We start from the raw sequence: 22,000 nt of genomic DNA on the forward strand, positions 1-22,000 counted from the left end.
TTAACCCATTTCTATTAGTCTGTAAGTTGCCATGTGTCTCGTGGCTTACCAGTACCTTACATCTCACTTGTCATGGCAGCAGCTGGCAGCATCTCTCTGCTTCAGCCTTCCACTTCCCAGAATTCTCCTCTCTCCTTGTCCTGCCTATACTTCCTGCCTGGCTACTGGCCAATCAGTGTTTTATTTCTTTTTTTTTTTTGTGTGTGTGTGTAGCTTTGCGCCTTTCCTGGAACTCACTTGGTAGTCCAGGCTGGCCTTGAACTCACAGAGATCCGCCTGGCTCTGCCTCCCGAGTGCTGGGATTAAAGGTGTGCGCCACCGCCGCCCGGCCAGTGTTTTATTTCTTAACCAATCAGAGCAACACATTTAACATACAGAACATCCCACAGAAAATCTCCTCAAATCTAACATTTGCACAGGAGTCCATTCAGCTCTTACACAGCCTTGAGGATATCTATCATTTGTCAGTTCCTGTAAGGTTACTGGATAAATTAAGGTTGGCTATTTGAAAACCTTAGGCTGTTCCTCTGTAACTTTATAATGCAATGCTGAGATTGGTTGTCCTTTAAATTCTTCTGTCTGGGTGTGAATACCTCTATGATCTGTTTTAGTAAGTTTTTCTAAAACTTTTATCTTGGTGCTTATATTACCCAACTGCTGTGGGATGTCTTTCTGTATGCTGTGAATATGTGTTGCTCTGATTGGTTGATAAATAAACCACTGATTGGCTAGTAGCCAGACAGGAAATATAGGTGGGGCAAGCAGACAAAGAGAATTCTGGGAAGAGGAAGGGCTGAGTCAGGAGTCGCCAGCCAGACACAGAGGAAGCAAGATGATAAAGCAGAACTGAGAAAAGGTACCAAGCCACATGGCTAAACATAAATAAGAATTATGGGCTAATTTAAGTGTAAGAGCTAGTCAGTAACAAGCCTGAGCTAGTGGCTAAGCAGTTATAATTAATATAAGTTTCTAAGTGATTATTTAATAAGCAGGTCATGGAACTGCAGAGGCCTGGCAGGACCAGAGAAACATTTGTCCTACAACCAACTTTTTTAATGATAAAACAAAAATGAATAAACAGATAATATTTATAATTGACATTACATAAATCCCATCTAAATTAATTATCCTCTTGTTTAATTGCTTGATTTTCAAACCATACAGTGTCTCATCACACAGAGACCTAATTCCCTCCATTGTAATAGTGTTCCCCATTTTTTAATATGGGGAAAAAAACTCTTTTAACTTATCCCTCCCATTAAGAAATGCCAAATGTCTCAACAAATCTGCTGACAATGATGATTCAGATGTGAAGCTGACTGCTTCTGCATAGAACAGTGGAAGCCTGAGCAAGTTTCAGCTACCTAGTGTGGTAGTAGCCTGAGGAGGGGGTCCAGGGAGAGTTCACAACCCACCGGGAGAGAAGAAGCCAAAGAGACAGCCATCTGCATGGGGGAATGTCCGAAAGCAGCTAACTCCTGTTGTTTTTGGAGCCCAAAGGCCTATAGAGTTTGCTGCAGATAGGCTCCAACGGAAACTTCAGCGGGATAGTGACTCTGGTCACGTGCAGCTCTGGCCTGTGCCAGTGGCTGCAAAGCCACAGGCAAGTGGCTTTTTAGTGAATTCATGCCCCAAAAGTTGGACATTAGATATAGCACGAATCCTAATTGGCTTTAATAATGAAAACCCAAATTCAGATCTAGGGGTAAATGCTGAAAGATCAGAGAGACAAACAAGCAAGCTACAGTCACTTTTTACCTTTACCAAATCTGCCTGAAAGGGCCTGAGCTCCTGTCTCTTCCTGCCTTATAGGTCCTCTCTCTGCCCAACCATATCACTTCCTGTCTTCACCTCCCTAGTGCTGGGATTAAAGGCATGAAATCCCAAGTGCTGGAATCAAAGGTGTGTGCCACCACTGCCTGTCTCTGTTTCTCTTTTAGACTAGTGTCAGGGAACCCATCCCATTTTTTTCCCAGGGTACTCTTGAGGAGAAAAGGATAAGAGATATTAGGCAGGAGGATAGAGGTGAGAGAAACAGATAGAAACACAGGATAGCTTCAGGACAGACTGGATCAATATCCATTGGGCCGGGCGGTGGTGGCCCACGCCTTTAATCCCAGCACTTGGGAGGCAGAGACAGGTGGATCAGTGAGTTCGAGGCCAGCCTGGTCTCCAAAGTGAGTTCCAGGAAAGGTGCAAAGCTACACAGAGAAACCCTGTCTCAAAAAACCAAAAAAAAAAAAAAAAAAAAAAAATCCATTGGCTCCTTCTGTCTCTCCTAAAGAGTCTTTTACAGGAATGCCAAGGGGTGGAACAAAAGACCTCCCCCAGCACAGCCAAGTGCAGACCCTTCCAATCACCTGGTAAAACCATACATGTGGTCAAGCAATTCTCTAATGCAGCCCTGCTGGGTAAAGCAAGCTCAGATCTCACTAGGAAACCTTTGTGGGCCTCCATAGACTGGATCAATCTTGTGTAGCCCAGGGTGGCCTTGAACTCACAGAGATCTGTCAGCCTCTGTTTCCTGAGTGCTGGGATTAAAGTTGTGTGCCACCACTGCCTGGCCTCCATGGCCAACTAGTGGCTTAGCTCTGCACTCTGATAATCAGGCAAGCTTTATTTGTTAAATCACAAACAAAATACTACCACAACAATGTTCTATTTTATAAGAACAGAAATGAAGCCTAGAAAGGATAAGAAATTATCTTGTAGGTAACAGAGTTTAGAGTAGGATTAAAACAGGGTAGGGATTAAAGGTAAAAATTTCCCCCACAGACTCATATATTTGAACATGTGGTACTCAGATGGGTAGCTCTGTTTTGGGAGTTATGGAAACTTATGGACAGATGGAAATTTCTGTGGATCAGGCTTTAGGGATATAGCCGGTCCTTGGTTCCAGTCCCTTCTCTGTTTCCTGAATGCCACCATGAGGATATGGCTTATAGACCATAAGACCTGCTTTGTGGTAGGAATGTGGACAAGTCTGCAGCTGAGTGCTAGAGAAGAATGCTGTGGGCAGAGCTTAATGACTCATGCTACTGTAAGTGCAGAAGACAGCATGACAATTGAAACAGACAAGAAAAGGCTGACCCAGGAGACTGGAAAGCAAAGGGTCTGTTGTGAACTGAGATATAAGCCATTTGTGTTACATTCTGGCAAAGGATCTATATTCTATATCCTGAAATTTAAAATGAGGCTTAATGCAAATGAAGAAGATTGATGTGTGTGTGTGTGTGTGTGTATGTGTGTGTGTGTGTGTGTGTGTGTGTGTGTGTGTTTTGAAGAAATTTCACAAGGGAAAACAAATTTCTTTAGAAGAACATTACGTATTTGTTTAGAAGGCACGTGCACTGTATGCTATTGAACAGTTTCAATTACATGAATCCTTGTGTATATTGAGAGAGTGCACTCTAACTTCTCTGTAGGAGTGTCCTGCACTTTGCCTGCTTCTATGGATATCCAGACCTGGTGAAATACCTCTGGAGGCGTGGCTGTGAGATTAATGCATGTGACAATCATAACATCACACCCCTGATGAAGGTAGACCATAGCCATCATTTTAAGTATGGGATGCTTTTAATTGAAGTAAAAACGAATTCATCTCATGTAAATATAATTAATTGGTGAAACCCATGCGTGTGTATTGTAAATTCTTTAAGTTGACCATGTGCTTCTTATTACTATTCCTCCAGGCTGTCCAAAGCTGGGAAGAGGAAATCGTGTGTTTTCTGCTAGAGCATCATGCTAACCTGCACATTAAAGACAGCAATGGTAATACTGCTCTCCACTATGCAGTCTATGGTGGGGAGCCAGCCCTGGCTGCCAGGCTGCTACAGTATGGAGCAAATATTGAGGAAAGAACAAAAGTAAGGATCACTCTGCTTAGAAACTCCTGGGATGTTTGCAGGGCTAGTCACCCATGTTTAGAAGCTCACTTCATTTTCTGAGTGACAATGCTTAGACATTTGGAAGGGAAACCATTTGAAGTATTGATACTTTGGAAGGTGCAGCTTTCTTCTGTACATTCAGGACAAATGTATGTGAAAACACTGAATTTGTTAAAGGTGAGATTTGTGTTTTATTCAATAATCTTTTAAACATTTTTTTGGTAAAAATTAAGAATCAACACAATAAAGCAGTATTAGCCTTGCAAATAAGCACCATCTCAAAACTCAACCAAAACCCAAGTATTTTGAATGAAGCGGAAACATTAATGCTGTTGACAAGTTCTGTCTGTCAGTCACTTATCTAGTCATGGTAGTTCTAATGGGAGAATAATGGAAACAGAAATTAAGTAGAAATACTCAGGCCAATGTGGAAGTTATGTAATCAACACAAAATGCCCAGAAGGCTTTGTTAATTGTTAGCATTTTTCCAAGTTTCTTTGCATGGATGGGGTATTCTTCAGCTTTCAATTCATTTTAAGTTGGAATTACTGAGAGTAGGGGATCATCAAGAACATATGGTTTGAATTTTTGATTTATGAAGAGGCTGTAAGGAAGACAGAGCATAAAGATTGGCCCTAGTAGGGGTGCTATACTTAAATTTAATCTCATAAAATAGCTTTGGAATATTCATCACAATAATGTGATGTTATTTGCAGAGAAAGGTAATAGATTTGACTATTTTTGTTGTTATTATTTTTGAGATTGTAATTTAGTTACAAGTTTCTCCCTTTCCTCCCTCCAAATCCTCCCATAAAGCCCTCCCCTTCTCATTCAAATTCACGACCCATTTTTCATTGTTATTACATATACAAATGCATATACATATACATATATTCATAAGTATAACCTATTTAGTCCATATAATGTTATGTTGTATAATGTGTATGTATGTTTTCAGGGCTGACTATTTGGCACCCAACAACCACTGGTGTGTTCTTCCCTGGGGAGGACCACCTCTCCTGCCCACAGCTTTACTCAGTTGTCTGTAAACAACCATTGGTGTGCTCTTCCCTGGGGAGGACCACCTCTCCCGCCCCAGCTTTACTCAACTGTCTGTAAACAACCATTGGTGTGCTCTTCCCTGGGGAGGACCACCTCTCCTGCCCCCAGCTTTACTCAGTTGCCTGTATTTCTTTGTGTAGGGTTGAGGCCCCTTGAGCTTTGTCCCATCCAGTTTGGCACATTCATTGGTGTTACCCTTGTTCAGCACACATTTTGGGCCATCATGTTGGTGGGATTTTATGGGTGCAACTTCTGATGTTCCTAGAAGACAATCTCACGACAAACTCCTTGATCCTCTGGCTCTTACAGTCTTTTTGCCCTGTCTGCAGCAATGTTTCCTGAGCTTCAGGTGTGGGAATATTTTGTAGATGTAGCTGTTGGGACTGGGCTACACAACTCTGCATTTGGATTGGTTGTGGTTTTCTGTAGTGCTGTGTGTTGCAAAGAGAAGTTTCCTTGGTGAGGTATGAAGACTACGCTTCTTTGTTGATACAGAGAAGACGGTAGGAAGAGGGTGAAGGGGAATAGCAGGATGCAAGTGATCCAACAGAGAAAAGGGGGAAAAAGGGGTCTTCTTAGTGGGGAGGCAGGTAAATACAGATTGGGCTATTAAAAGGCAATATAATTTTGCCTTTGGACCTCTAACATTCTAACTCTCCACAATTAGAGATGTAACAGCAAGGATACAGTTTGTAGAAGTTGCAGCAGATGCAGCTGCTCTTCCAAGCCTCAGCTTGTCATAAATAGCAGCTCGTGTCCCACTGTAGCCAGGAGCTTATCCTGGAATCTGATGAGGCTGCAACATCAGGAAGGCAGATCTTCAGGGGAGAGAAATAATTATCGAAGACTACTAAGGAAGAAACTTCTGGATCCTATTAGCCGTACTGTAATTCAGGTTAATTAGTTAATTTTGTCCTCTGTATCTGATATAGCATTGATATAACAGAAATATTATAGCTAGCATTAAAATAATTAAAAACATCATTTCTGAAAGGAGCAAAGATAACAGATGAAAGAGACTGGTGCTTTGAATTAAGCTGGATAAGCACTGTAGACATGGAGTTAAGGCTAGTGGGGTGGCACTCGAATTGACTTGACCTATTTCATACATATACATAGGAATGTGGGTGTCTCCAAAACTGGGGGCTTTGTTGTTGTGTTAATTTAGAATTAGATCTCTTTCACTCAAAGTACACTGAATAAGAAAATTCTTTAACAAAACAGCGGGAACATTTGAATCTTAAGGTGAGGAAAACACTTGAATCTTTTTAAACATGAAAACTTGACTTAAATAAGGCAGGGGTTCTGGCTAAACAGACAGTTCTATCAAAAACACTATTAAAGTGAGGACATGATATCACTTTCATCTGTCCCAAAGTGGCAGACAGAAGTTTGAGGACAGAGAGATGTGAGTGGGGTGCCTCAGCTCCAAAAGATAGTCTGGGCAGACAGAGGAAAGTGAGAGTCCTCGGAGAGTTTTGCTATAGAGGACAAGAATTGTTGTAGCCCTCTTGTTTGAAAGCCACTTGCTTAAGTACTGAGCTATGGTTGAGTAAGTGTGGGGCGGGGGAGGGAGGGAAAGAGTGGAAGGAGTGGATCGTGACCTTTGACCTGATACACAGGATGAAACCCATCATTTTGGAAAGACTGAGGCTGGTACACTGGGAAGCCTTGGAGGATCCAGGCATGCACCTACATGGGGAGGGGAGCTCTCAACAGATGTCAGTGCCGGCCGGCCAGAAGGACCACGAGTGGGCCCTGACACCTAGCCAGGGGACTGTTTGGATGCAGAGGGAGACAGCGGGGTCAGGGAGGCTAGCTAAATGGACAAGTTTTCCATGGAGCTACAGGATTTAAAACGCTGTGCAAGACTGGCAAAGGCAGGGGAAGTTTCAGAGCTAGAAGTGGGCTTTAATGGCATCCATCTTCTGCCGTTTATCACTCTGCCCTATGTAGTTCTGAGTCAGCAAGAATTTTAATGTGAAAGGTACCTTTTTAAGGCCACTGAAATCCATTGCCTGATTTACACCGTAGCCAGATGCTATTAAGAAACTTACTAGTCTCTTTGGTTGATTTCTCCCCCAGGATAAAGTGTGTTTGAGAGTATGTAAAAGCTATCTAATGTTGTAGAATACTAGTTAAAGATGTGTTACATTCGTTAATGCCGTGGAATATTTGTTTAATGATGCACAGATGTGTTGCATTCTTTTATGCTACATTTGTTTAACCCTGTGAAGCTGTGTTACTGTGCCTGTCTAAAACACCTGATTGGTCTGATAAAGAGCTGAACGGCCAATAGGTAGGCAGGAGAGAGAGAGAGGTGGGGCTGGCGGGCAGGGAGAATAAATAAGAGAAGAGAGAAGAAGAACAAGGATGGAGAAAAGAAGGGGAGGAGGATGCCAGAGGCCAGCCACCCAGCCACCCAGCCACCCGGCCACCCGGCCACCCGGCCACCCAACCAGCCACCCAGCCACCCAGCCACCCAGCCACCCACCCAGCCACCCAACCACCCGGCCACCCGACCACCCGGCCACCCGGCCACCCGGCCACCCGGCCACCCGGCCACCCGGCCACCCAGCCACACAACCAGCCATGGAGTAAGAAGGGAAGAAAGACCTATAGAAAAAAAAGAGTTAAAAAGAACAGAGGCAAAATGTAGAGGAGAAACAAATTAATTTAAGTTAGAAAAGCTGGATAGAAACAAGCCCAGCTAAGGCTGGGCATTGATAAGGAAGAATAAGTCTCCATATATTTATTTGGGAGCTGAGTGGCAGGCCCCCAAGGGATAAAGAATAAAAAAATCCAACTGCAATCTAGGGGGGAGTCATTAGATAGTTGAGAGCGAGGTACCCATCATGAGGCCTGTGAATCGAGCAAGTGGAGAAGAGTAAGAGAGACAAGCCTCCTCGCACCTCCCAAGTTCTCAGAGGTGGGACCAATGTCACAATGGGCAGGTCAAACACAATACTGAGTATTCGCCCAAATACACAGTGCTTTGAGCAATAGTCCTGGACCGTGCCCCGGGAGGCACCTAACTCAGCGTGGGATTTTACTTGGTTCAGAGACGAGCAGGTGCCAAAGACGTGAAAGACTCATCAGTTTAGGGCAGGGGCCTATGCTGGGTGTGGAGAGGCAGCAGCAAGAGAAGGGGGAGGTCCCTAAAGTGTTAGCATTTCCATAGAGCTCCATTTGAGTCTCCTGCACCATTATGAAGACTTTGGAGCGGGCCAGTGTTTTAAGGGTTTCTATTGCTGGAACAAAACAAAACACTATGACCCAACAGCAAGTTGGAGAGTAAAGGGTTTATTTGGCTTATACTTCCACATCAGTATTCATCACTAAAGGAAGTCAGGACTAGGAAATCAAACAGGGCAGGAACAAAAGTTGGTGCAGAAGTCATGGAGGGGTGTCGCTTACTGGCTTGCTCCTCATGGCCTGCTCAGCCTGCTTTCTTATAGAACCCAGGGCCATCAGCCCATGGGTAGCACCGCCCAAAATGGGTTTGGACCTCCCCCATCAATCACTAATTAAGAAAATGCTCTACAGGCTGACCCACAGCCTGATCTTATGGAGGCATTTTCTCAGCTGAGGTTCCTTCCTCTCAAATGACTCCAGCCTGTGTCAAGTTGACACTAAACTAGCCAGCACAGCTGGGGTTCAAGAGGAAGGCTGAGACCGATGATTATGGAGTAAGGAATTTATTAGAAGAATTACTAATGCCATGACAGAGAGGCAACCGCTTGACTGGGGTGGAGGGAGTGGGGCCCAGGGCCACAAAGGGTTCCATTTGGGGGTTTCTAAAAGGAATAAGAGCCTATGTGGCACCTGTAGGGTCTCTCTTTATAGATTTCTGGGGATGGGGACAGAGTTCACAGTATATGTCTGCAGCCAGGTTTTCTGATTCCCAAGCAGGGAAGGGAGATGGGGAGCAGAAAGTGTGGCTACCAATGCCCTTTTGGATGTGAACTCACTTTCTAGGAAAGAGCCTGGCACTTGGAAGTCTCTTAGTTCAGGACCTGCGGCTGTAAACACTGAAAATCTAACAGTAATAATGGTAATAGGAATCCTTTCAGTAATTTAGCTTCAGCAGTCCCATGCAACAATTATTCATGTAAGTAACACTGGGAGAATTGAATGCATATATAGTATAAATCTAGAATATTTCTAGAGTAGGTAATTTGTAACTAAAATTTGACATCTGGCTTTTGTAAAGAAAGAAAATATTTCACACGCTAATTTAATAATCATTCATTGGTAAATACACAAGGGTATAAATAGTCCACAATTTAACTTCAGAATTCTTCTGCAGAAACCTGGATTTTGAGGTCTCTTAGAGATTTGATAAATCCAGTCTCTTATGATCTCATTTGACTGACTGGAGCCTGAGCAGAGAGCATGTCCATTTTCTGACACCCAAGTCTGCTCCAGTGTGCAAGGAATCCACTTCGGTATTTCTCTGTGTTATGCCATTATTCTGTGTTAGTATTTGAGTCTACAACCCTTTGCTTGTGGTATATTGTGATATAAGTTTCTAGGCTTTCAACATTATATTAAAGTGACATGTTAAAATTTTTCTTGGCGGGAGCTCTAGAGCTGGTTTGGCAGATAAGAGCCCTTGCTGCTCTTTCAGAGGAGCAGAGTTCAGTTCCCAACCCTCAAGTCAGGCAGCTCACCATCACATGTACCTCTAACATGAGGGAAAGCTGATACTCTCTTCTGGTTCCCACAAGCACCCACATATACATGCACATACTTACATGTGGACAAACAGACATATAAGTGAATAAAAATTTCAAAGATCTCAAAAAAAAAAATCTCTAAGAGTATCCTTGGGCTGGGAATGTAGCTTCTTGGCAGAGTGATTGCCGAGCGTGCTCACAGCCCTGTTTCATTTCCAGCCTGGCAAAGGTTTCTCTTGTCTATACTGTAAGTAATGAAATTCCTATTGGAATATCTGTAGGTCTTGCTTGGTTAATTATACTACCTAGACTGACAAGATGGGCATATTGCAAGCAACATTTTTTCTCTTCCACATTACCCCTTAGACATGAGTGATTTGGCCTTTGTCGTATTATAAATTATATATCTGTACATCTATATCAGTTTTGGAATTTCATTGAGAAGTCATTGGCTTTTAATTTATGGCTTATACTTTGACTAAAGTGAAAAGTAACTGTGAACAGTAATTAAAATAGAGTCATAGTAAACATGAATGAAAAATGTTAGACAATCCAGGATAGGTGTACATCCCTGTGATCTCAACACTTAGGAAGCTAGAGCAAGTGAAGCTTGAGCTCAATCCACCCTAGGCTATAAGAATGAACCTGAACCCCCAAAAGAGTAGTACTGGAGTCACAGTATTATTATTAGATGTGAGAAAACATTTGTACTGAACTTTCTAACAGCTCAGACATTCTTCAACCTGTAATATCAGAAAACCCACAGATCATGTGAAGTCCTTTTGAAGATGTTAGATGTAATTACAAGCCCATTTCCGTAGTGACCTACATGGAGTGGGAGACCAAACATAAATGGTCCAAGAACACAGGTTGAGGTTACCCTAAATTCCTACTCTGAATGTTCCAAAGTGGAAGCGGTTTCATAAAACGTTTATCGTAATTGAACAAAGAAGTCATAAATAAAGACAGTTTTCAAATTCATTGATAGAAACAGCTGAATGGTTAAAGCCAAGAGGAGAAATCTCTGCTATGGATGGGCCTCAGATGCTATCTGACGACACTTAGCCTTTTGGTTGGTGTGGGCTAGATGTCTGTTTGTAATTGGATTTTACCTAATGATCAAAAGATGTTAGCTCACACACATAGGAGGGTAACTCATGTTTATTAAGAGGGCTAAAGATGGCCTAAGATAATCTGGCTCTGGACTGTGACATTCTAAACTCTTTACAATTGTTGAATGTCTAATCAGTTAATTAGCCTTGCAGAAGGGTGAGTGGAAGGCACAGCTGCTTTCTGAGAACCTACTTTCACATTTGCAAGGTGTCCTCATGACCTGAAGGTAGTGTCTTAGAAAAGTCTTAACACTTTCCTCAACCTGCTTCTTCAAATGCTAAGGATTGGCTCAAAGTGCATTGCCAAATGAGAAATAAGCCAAAACTAAAGTTACATACACTGCATGGTGTTTCCACATTTCACAATTGTTGGAACACAGTCCAAGAATAGAGCCATGTGAGAATTCTGAGTGCTTGTGAGAAAACTCCAAGAAAACAAGAATCTCGTGACCTCAGTTTCTTCAAATCATGGAATTGTTCTGGGAATGTTTTCATGCTCCCCCAGGTAAAGTGGACAAGAGTGAGTTTACTTCAGGTGTGTTACTCCTCATTTGCCTCTGTAGAAAAACATGTTTTTGCCATGTGTGGCTTGTCCTTGTGATTGAACACCTTACTCATGGGACTTTTCTTAACCCCCAGACTATAAATTGTCTGATGCTTTGAATAAAGTTGGCTGTTGCATGAGACTTTAGACCGCTTCATTTTTAGGCCCCATTCTCCCAGGTTCACTCCACCAACTAGAGCAGTAAACAGCTAATCATAGTCTTCCTATTGCAACATGATACTTCTGCAATGGAAATAGTTTTGGGGCTCTAGACAAGAAAGTGTAGCTCATTAATCCCATAAAGCAATGAAAGTCTTTGCTACTGTGTTTGTGATTGGGTGTTTTGAGATAAAGATACAGCCCTTGTTCTCAAGAACATTAGGGTTTAGATGGACACAATTATATGACTCCAAAATACCAAGATTAACTTAGTAATGGGAGCAAAGTTTTATAGAAGCAAAATTATTTCAAGTGAAGTTTGCAGAGGACTAGGGTTCATGTTACAACTGTAGACAGGGAGCAACATTTTGAAGAGAATGTAAAGCGTGCACGGCAGCATAGTAGCTTGAAAAGGAAAGGGTGGCTTTTAATGCACTCTCTTTACCCCTATATCTCTAGCCCTCATCTTAAAACTGTCTGTTTCATATGTTTGTGTCCCTGGAGTCTTTGCGAAATGTAAGTTTATTTTGCTGTTTTACAGGATAACCTCACACCACTACTGCTTGCTCTCAGGGAAGACAGGCTGAAGATGGCAGAATATTTAGTAAGGATGAAAGCAAGTGTACATGCAGTTGACTTTCAGAGAAGGTAGACTCATTTGACTTAGAGAGAGAGACCTTTAATGTTATTCTAAAATGGAGACCACCATGCACATACAAATATTACATTATTAGGAACAATAAGATTAATTTATAGGAATATACTGAAAACCAAACATGTATTATCTGTTAGGTAGATTTTCTTTTCTTTTCTTTCCCCTAAGACAGGGTTTCTCTGTGTGACTCTGGCTGTCCTAGAACTTGCTCAATAGACTAGGCTGGCCTTGAAAGCAGAGATCTGCTTGCCTCTGCCTCATGAGGGCTGAGATTAAAGGCATTAGCCACCACACCCAGCTTAGAATTTCAGTAATTCAAAGTAAGTGATATATAATAGGGTTCATACTCTCATTAATATTGACTAATTTCTCTAATTCTTAATCGGATATTAGTACATATGATCTTATATTAGCTAAACTGTATTAATTTTGTTTTAATATACTTGTCTTTAGAAAATTCTATATTGAGTGTAAAGTTAAAAAATAATTGTATATTAGTTACTTTTCATATAGGCGTGACATAATACATGACATTAATTAATGGGAAATTAGTGGAGAGAAGATTTATTTGGCTCGTGTACTCAGAATGCATTGTCTGTCTTGGCAGGGAAACCATGATATAGTATCCCCATGATGGGGAGAATATGGGAGAACTCCTCCCAAGGATTCCTGTGTACCTAACATCTCCAACCACCCCAAAGGTCTCCTTTGTAAGTTAAAATCCCATCCACAGTTCAACATACAATTCAATCAGGAGCTCTATGCAGGAAATTCCAGGTTGCTCCTCACTGCCCAGCCTCATGGGTTTATTTTTCTTCCTGAACCCTTGTGTATACCCCCACAATCTTATATAACTCTTTCGTTCTTTGTGCCAGCACCACATGGATGATGTCATCATATGCTACCAGACTGAAATACAGCAAACTCCCTTAGATCTTGGCTGGCATCACTTCCCTGTGCTGTGTGGCTAAACCAGGCACAACACATCCCTAATATATAAAAAAATGTAACCACTTACAACCACATGGGTGGTTGTAAGATCATTCATCTGGCTGTGGTAGCACATACTTTAAATCCTAGCACTCAGGAGACAGAGGCAGGTGTATCTCTGAGTTTGAGATCAGCATGATCTACATAGAAAAACAAACATATTGAGTCCCTGTCTGGAAAAAAATTAATATATATCTTATCTCAGTGCCTATCAGTGGTAATCAGCATCATTAACTGAAAGTACCATAACTATCTTTGCCATTATTTTATCAATATCATTTTATATTGTTTCTTTTATTATATTAATCACAAATTATTTTACTTAATTAACATGAGTATAAATTACAATATATTACATTAAGCTATTAAAGAAATGGAGAAATCTCATAAATCTTGATGTACTTCAGATACGTTTTTCTTATTACCATAGTTGTCCATCAGAGAATATTAAGTTGGGAATCCTATTAGGTAATAGAATAGTAGGAAAGAAGTCTACCAGAGTGTTTTGTCTTTTTAGCTTTGAAGATAACTTACAATGTTGAATAATGGATCTCCCCAAAATACTTAGGTCTACTAACAGTTCTACACAGTTGTGCAAGCTATTTGGTAAAGTATATCCAATAATCATTCGGATATTTATATTAAGGTCTGTAACTGAAGTTATTTTTATTTTAGAACTTCTCTCATGTATGCTGTAAGATGTGATTCATCAGTTATGGTCAATCTTCTTCTTCAACAAGGTGTTGACATGAATTTTAAAGATTTCTTTGGATGGACTGCTTTACGTTATGCTATTGAAGGTGACCGTGAGGTGTAAGTAATTCTAATTAATATTGTTTCAAGTAATTACACTAGGTGAGATTTCATTGTTGGTTTAGGTAGTTTTGAAATGGAAAGGAGTTACTTCACTTCATCAGCTAGAAACCAAGCAAAAGTATGCATTATTTAGAAGTAGAAATGGGTGCAGGAAATTTTAATCCCAAGATATGTTTGATTTTTAATAATGTTGGGATTGAATACAGGGTCTGTATGCAAAGCAAGTATTATATCATTGAGTTACATCCTTAACTTGTCTCAGGAGTTTGAAGATCTTCATACTTAGGGATTCCAGAATGCTCCATTTCATTCCAAACATAACCCTTGTGCATCAGACACAGTGCCACATTTTGAACTTTTAATGGTTTACTGTAGTCTTATAATGTCCATGTAACCAGAAAAATCCTTAAAAACTTTCTGTACACTGCTACTTGAAATTCCAAGAAACTAACTAGTTCTGTATATACAAGGGAGTCAACCCTCTTTCACAAGTCAAAGGAGAAAAGGTAGAAATTCTAGTCATGTCTCTTTTTTTCCTTGTTGATTCTGTTGTTACAGTTCTGCTATTAGTGGATCCTACAACACAGGAATGATTCACAGCTTACCCCATGATTGCCCTTATTGATTCAGATCCCTGAGTTTTTGTGGCAATATTCACATAATCATTAGAACAGTTTCTTCATTTCATATGTTCTTTATAAGTTAGGATATTGTGGTGGTTTGAAAGAAAATGGTTCCCAAAGGGAGTGGCACTATTAAGAGGTGTGACCTTGTTGGAGGAAGTGTGTCACTGTGGGGGTAGGCTTTGAGGTCCCTTTTGCTCAAGCTTCCCTGAAAGTGACAGTCAGTTGACTTCCTATTGTCTGCAAGATGTAGGACTCTCAGCTACCTCTCCACCATGTCTGACTGCACACCATCATGTTCCCCATCATGATGATAATGGACTGAACCTCTGAAACTGTAAATGAGCCACCCCAATTAAATGTTTTCTTTACAAGAGTTGCTGTGGTCATGGTGTCTCTTCACAGCAATAAAAACCCTAAAACAGATATTATTCTAAAGGTGCTCTACTTGAACAGCTAAGAGTCTTAACTTACCCATTGACAGTAAACTGACCCTTCCCATCCATTCACAACCTTAATTTGCAGTCAACATGTGAACCTAGACCTTCATGATTGGTTACCTAAGAGGATTTGGGCTATTCTTCCATCAAGTATGTGTTGTGACCTCTCCAAAAAATCAGATAGTGTCCAGTAATTTTGCAAGACAAGATCAAAAGTTCTATTCTTCTTTAACAATGAACTTTACCCAGAAACTCCTTTATATTCTGATTAGCCCCATTTCCAAGTTAGAATGAACCCAAATCACTCTCCTCAGGGGAGATTCCAACTCTTGCTTGGCCACTTGAGTGATTTTTTTTCCATATCAATGACAATCTTCCAAGCTATGTGAATCTGCCCTTCAAGATTTCAATATATTTTCAAATTTTGCCTCACAAGTAAGCCACCAAACAGAAGATGACCTGTATTGGCAGACATAAGTCCCATGATGTCTTATCAGTATGCATGCATAAAAAGATTCCATCTTCTGAACCAGATGGTGTTCAAATAGTGGCTCAAATAAGAAATCTGTCTCTTAGTCTTAGACATTTGGACACTTGGTCCCCAGTTGGTGGCACTGATTGGGGACCCTAAAGTGGCACAGCCTTGCAGGAGGAAGTGTGTCACTGGGGGCGGGCCTTGACATTAAGACCCTCATATGACTTCCAGTTCACTTTCTCTGTTTCATATTTATGTTGGAAGATGTGAGCTCTCAGCTTCCTGCTCCTGCCCCCTTGCCTGCTACTTGCTTCCATACTTCTCTGCATGATGGACTCATTTTTTTTTTCTGGGTGGTTTTTTCTTTTGTTGAAAATAGGTTCTTTTCTCATACAATATATCCTGATTATTGGTTCCCCTTCCTTTACTCCTTCCAGTTCCTCCCCACCTTACTTCCTCTCTGTAACTACTTCCTTTCTGTCTCTCTTTAGAAAAGAATAGGCTTCTAAGAGATAACAACCAAACATGAAACAATAAAATTATTATATTTTTATATTATAAAATAATATAAATTATAAAACAAAAGCAATCCTATCAAAGTTGGACACAGCAATCCAACAGGAGGAAAAGAGTCCCAAGAGTAGGTACAAAAGTCAGAGACCCACTCGTTCTCACCGTCAGGAATCCCATAAAAATACTAAGCTAATAGCTATAATATATGCACAAAGGACCTAAGTGTAGACCCATGTAGGCCCTGTGTTTGCTGCTTTAGTCTCTGTGAGCTCATGTGTACCTTGTTTAGTTGATTCAGAGGGCCTTGTTCTCCTGGTTGTTCTCCCTCTCCCCTGTCTTTTACAATCTTTCCACCTCCTCTTCTGCAGGATTCCCTGAGTTTTGTGTATGTGTGTATGTGGGGGGGCGGATTTGATGGAGAACTCCCATTTAGACTCTCTCTCCACATAGCTCTAGCTGTGAGTCTCTGTATCTGTTCCCACCATGATGGACTCATTCCTTTGTATTCATAAGCCAAAATAAACCTTTCCTTCTATCGGTTGCCTTGGTTATAGTGTTTTACTACAACATCAGAAAAGTAGGTGATCCAGTGGCAACCATGACAGTTCTAAGCATCCTTGTAACAATGGTCCATGGATTAAGACTGGATTAGGTAAAGCAGAAATATTTAGGTTTTGAAATTTAATAGTTTTAAAATTTTTGGTATGATTTATTAGTTCAATAATAATGAATAATCATTTTACTAACTTAATAAGATTATATATTAATATAAATTTTAGTTTTAAACTGTTCAATGGCTACTACTCTCTGAACTACAAACCACACATAGCAGAACAGCTAGTAAACATACTTGCACTTCACATTTGCTGAAAGCTGTAACATTGGAGCATTAGTTTCTGTGAAGAAAAACACATGTAGGTTTCATTTTGGTTTTCAAAGCAATTTACTGTTAAGATACAAATTATTCTATTGTTTTTCCATTTGCCTCTTAATATTTTCATATTGTTAAGTCTTCATAGTAACTTGGTGAACCAAAGCAGTAAAGTCCTTATTTTTTAGACGTTTAAGAGTTTTACCACGAGAGAAAACATATCTAAAAACAGTTGTTAGTTATGAAGCTAGGACTGTATCAGAGTTCATGATACTTCCCATTTTGTCAAGATGACCTAGTGCATGTGCTGTCTTTGATTCATCACCATTTCTTTGTTATTTCCTTATCTAATTAAAAGTTTAATAAAATATATTCAAGTTCAGAATTTTGAAGACTATACCAAAATACCCTGATACCAACTGAAACACTCTTAATGATTTAATATGTTTTTGACATGTTTTTCACACCATTATTGAAATAATGATTGCATGGACCACATTTTTGTATATGACAGGAGGACAATACTTTTGGAGTATGAGCGTAACCTAAAACAAAGCTTAAGAGAGAAGAAGAATTCAGGTAAGACATCTTTTGGTGGTTGTATTCCAGATGAAAATGTCAGAGTAAGAAAGTTCTAATTCTAAAAGAAAAGTTTTCAAAACCAACTGTAAATTTTATTTATTTTTCTTTTCTAGTTTAGAGTTCAGAATTATGAAGAAATTAATTATATGGCATTTTCAATCTGAAACAGTATTATCTTATGAGAAAAATGGTTTACTAATTTTGCCACTTAAAATCTTTTATGTTTCTGTATATATAAGAAAAAAATTCTCAAAATTAGTATACCATATGTCACAGTAATCATCACATTGTAGCAAATTGGGCACATTATAAAATGGGTTTTAATTGTTTATGAGAATGTATTGCATTACATAGTTGAACCTTGTTTACTTGGCTATATATGTGTCAGTAAACATGAATAATGTTAAAACATTTTATTGTTTTCATTTCTATGTTGTTAGTTTAAAAACTTGGCTTTCTGTATTTTCAAACTATTCAGTCTAGACTATAACACTCATTTAATGTTTCTGTGGTTTTAAATAATTTTTCCTAGTATTTGCACATGAATGTAATGTGTTTTTATCAAACATTCCCATTTCTTCTACTCCAATTCCTTGCCTATAACACCCATAACTTTTCCTTTCCGGTTTCATGTGTTCCCCTTCCTCTTTTAATATCCATTTCATGTTGCCTATATGTGCATGGACGTGGTACCATCGACTAATGATGGGTAGCTGCTCAGGGCCAACATCCCTGAGGAAAATGGACTGTTTCTCCACAAGTCATACATGCCAATAGCTCCTCAGGTTGGCATGGGACCTATACAAGATCAAGTCTGTGACTTTTTAAATGTCCCCATTTCAAGTGACTACCTCTTGTTATAATACACAGAAATACTAGGTTAGCCAAATATATATCAGATTAAAAATCATCAACTCTACTAGGTAGTGCTAGGGATTGAATCTAGAGCCTCATTCTAGGTAAGTGCTCTAACCCACTAATCAGTGATTCTCAACCCTTCTAATGCTGCAACTCTTTAATTAAATTCCTAATGTTGTAGTGATCCCCAACCATAAAATTATTTCATTGGTACTTCATAACTAATTTTGCTACTGTTATGAATCATAATGTAATTATCCAATATGCAGGATATCTGATATCCAATCCCCAAAGAGGTTGTCATCTACAGGTTGAGAACAATTATGACTAGTTACTCAAAGCAATCTCATTAAAATGAGGCATGGCTTTCCATTATCCCTACTCCTTAATATAGTACTTGAAGAACTAGCAAGTGCAATAAAAGAAGAAAAAGAAATTAAGGGGATAAAAATAGGAAAAGAAGTTAAATTATTGGTATATATCTCTTATTATACATAAGAGATCCACAAAATTCCACCAGAAAATTTCTAGAAATGATCAACAATTTCAGCAAATGGCAGGATAAAAAAAATCAACTTAAAAAATCAGTAACTTTTCTATGATAGCAACAAACACACTGAGAAAGAGAGCATGGAAACACACCCATTCACAATAACCTCTAAAAAAGTGTATAAGAATAAACCTAACCAAGAAAGTGAATGAAAACTAAATCTTTGAAGAAAGAGGTTGAAGAAGAAACTAAATAGTTGAATGACACTCCATGCCAATGGTTTGATAGAATTGTGCTGTGAATGACCTAAATTGCTTTCTACCTAAAGCAATTTGTAGATTCAATGCAATCCCAATAAGATTCTCATCTCATTCTTCACAGAAGAAAAATCCTAAAATTCTTATAGAACCACAAAAGTCCCCAGATAACCAAAGTAATCCTGCTTCAATTTTGTTTGTTTGTTTTTCATTTAGGATAATGCTGGCTGTGAGCTTAGGTAGAGTAGAATGGATCAAGTCATGTACGAGGGAAAATCCACCAGAATAACAACAGCTGATTTCTCAGTAGAAACTTTAATCAGTAGAAGAGCCTTGAAGAATGCACTTCAAGATCTAAAAGACTGCAGATGCCTAGATTACTGTACCCAGCAAAACTATCTACCATAGTTGAAGGAGAATGAGAAACTTCCCATGATACAAATAGGCTAAAAGACTTCAAACCCACTGTTGGGCCCCAAAGGCCTGGTTGTGAGGTCCAGTGTAACTTCCCGAGCCTAGCTCGAGTTTGGTGACCTGTCCTGGGACATGACTTCTGAATACGAGTGACTCAGCACTACCTGACCAAGAATCGCCTCTGCCTAATAACTGCTGAGGTGGCATCATCTCATTGACCCACTATCCTCAACTCATCCCCCCGTCACCCCAACCTATATAAGTTCACTCCTGATGCAATAAAGCGAGTTCCTGCGACAAGACTCCTGGTCCAGTGTGTTTCTCTCTGGTGGACATGGGGAGGTCTGGGCCATCCAACACTCATTATCCTGCTCAGCCCGGGGGAGAGACCAGCTGGACCGGTCCTGCCTCTGCCCTACCTGTCAGTCAGACCGACAGACTGGTGCCCCATGTGAGGAATGGAAGAACACTGAAGGGCCAATGAGTTTATGGGTGAGTGTACCCCCATAAGATATTGGGCAGTCTTCTTCTAAACTAAATCCTGCCTTGGAGTCCCTGAAAATACTGCTAAAGAGCAGGGGTCTCAACCTCTCTGATAGGCATTCCAGACATGGACATACCTCATTAAGGTCGCCCCATGGTTGCCTGATGGCCATCTTTTCGACTAGGTCACCTGGGATAGAATAGAAACCCTGATTCACAGGGCCAGGGTTGATAGAGGAGAGATTCCTCTGTTGGGAGCTATTCCCATTGTTACCACCTTAAAAGGCTGCTTCCTACCAAGGCCCATTAAGAAGAAACGGCCCATGGATACCTTGGAAAGCTCTAAGAAAGGAGACATAAGTCTGGAGCCCTACAAGGAGAAGGGGCCTGTAGGGAAACCTCAAGGAGAGGAGACAGAGCCCAGGGAGAAAAGAGACATAAAAATTCAGGCCACACCCAAACCAAAACCCCTGAGTCAGCCTGGCTCATCTGGCTTGTTTTATCCATCTCTTGATCCCTTTGATGCTGCCCCTGGCTTCAAACGTCCGCTCTTGCCTACCAATCTGTTCCTCACCCACTCCGTCCCGAATTCCATCCCCCTCCCCACAATCTGTCTGCACCTCCGCCCTACTCTGGGTGGGGTGCAGCCCCAGGGGATGTGACTGGCTTCTTTCCTGTTAATATTAACCCTGGTGGCAATCGTGCACTTGCCTGGGAGGCTCAGGACCTTAAGGACCTTAAAAAGGCCATTTCAGAGGATGGGCCAAATTCCCCTTGGGCTGAGACTATCCTTCTAGGTCTGGCTCATCAAGCTTGACCACTCGGGATTGGAAGGCCCTCACCAAAGCAGTCCTTCCTGGACCTCTCTACTTGAAACGGGATGCCTTCTATCTAGAGGAGTGCAGGGTCCAGGCAGAGAGAAATCAAGCGGCCAACCCTCAAATCCCTATCACCTTTGGGATGCTGTCCAGTACCCCTGACCAGTACTCCACTGGCCTCCAGCAGGCCGCCATCCCTGCCCCCTATCAAGATCAAGTTAGGGCACTTGGGATAGCTGCTTGGGAAAAATTGAATGAAGGCCCCACAGAGGCTCCTGTATCCGGGGTCCATCAGAGATCAGGCGAGGACTTAGTGACGTTTGTTGAAAGGGTCAATGAGAGTCTCCAGAGAAAGTTTCCTCCTGGGGAGCCGAGGGATAAATTTGTTAAAATGTTGGTGTGAGATGGCATGAACACTGATCATAAGCTTGCCTGTGCTGGATTGAGAGATCAGGAAATTAGCAAATGGATTGCTGCCTCCCGAGATGTTGGCTCTACTTCTCACCAGGCCCAAACCATGGCCATAGCCATGCAGGCAGCTAATAGGGAACAGATGACAACCTTAGTCAATGCCCTCCAGCAAGTCTCCATGGGAGGAAAACGGTCCTGCTTCGGTTGTGGGGAGGAAGGCCATTTTAAAAGAGAATGTCCTAACCATGCTAAGGGCACCTCCATGGTTCCTCCCCAATCAGGCCTGCCCCACACCCCATGCCTCAGGTGTAAGAAGAGGTTCCCCTGGGCAAAAGACTGTATATCTAAATTCAACCTCCAAGGGGTGCCTTTAAACTCCCCCAGGAGCAATCCCCAGCCCCATTAAATAAGGGGAAAGAGGTGGTCAAAGCCCACTGGTGCCCGGATTAAGGCCCAAGATGACCCTAACCATTGAAGGAAAAACCTTTAATTTTATCATAGACACTGGGGCTGACCACATGGTCATCTGAAAGGAGGAAGTCCCCTCCTCTTGGCAGTTGGTTCCTGGACCCCACATGCTTGGTGTGGGAGGGCATTCTATGTCATGGGAGACAGCTAATTGGTTGTCCTGGACTGACCCTGATGATAATCACGGGGAGGTGCATCCCCTTGTGGTTCCTGGTGTAACTGACAACCTTCTTGGCCAGGACATCCTTGGGGAAGCTAAGGTCTTTATCACCATAGACCATAAGGCCACTTATCAGGACATTCTTGACACTAAAGAGTACCAACAGCAATTTGAGGAGGGGCAGGAAACACACCCCAATTATAGGGATGACCCCGATTTTGAGAAGCTCAGAC

General features: G+C 41.1%; 1 protein-coding gene across 2 annotated transcripts in view; it reads left to right on the top strand.

Annotated features, from left to right (window-relative positions):
* The window catches only part of LOC128104022 (putative ankyrin repeat domain-containing protein 19), a 33,294-nt gene extending 13,565 nt beyond the window's left edge, over positions 1 to 19,729 (top strand). Inside the window, exons 2-7 of one of the 2 annotated variants that reach the window (XM_052728771.1) lie at positions 3,426 to 3,540; positions 3,693 to 3,866; positions 11,985 to 12,091; positions 13,764 to 13,901; positions 17,341 to 17,405; positions 19,230 to 19,729. In XM_052728771.1, coding sequence (XP_052584731.1) covers positions 3,426 to 3,540; positions 3,693 to 3,866; positions 11,985 to 12,091; positions 13,764 to 13,901; positions 17,341 to 17,405; positions 19,230 to 19,234 — 604 coding nt within the window. In that variant the 3' untranslated portion in view covers positions 19,235 to 19,729. Of the gene's footprint in view, positions 1 to 3,409; positions 3,541 to 3,692; positions 3,867 to 11,984; positions 12,092 to 13,763; positions 13,902 to 17,340; positions 17,406 to 19,229 lie in introns of those variants that run through there. The other variant, XR_008215843.1, reaches the window with a different exon arrangement.
* The last annotated feature ends 2,271 nt before the right edge of the window (positions 19,730 to 22,000 follow it).

This window comes from Peromyscus californicus, unplaced genomic scaffold (genome assembly GCF_007827085.1).
Source record: "Peromyscus californicus insignis strain IS unplaced genomic scaffold, ASM782708v3 Scaffold_8__1_contigs__length_139910024, whole genome shotgun sequence".
In the NCBI taxonomy this organism is placed as follows: Eukaryota; Metazoa; Chordata; class Mammalia; order Rodentia; family Cricetidae; genus Peromyscus; species Peromyscus californicus.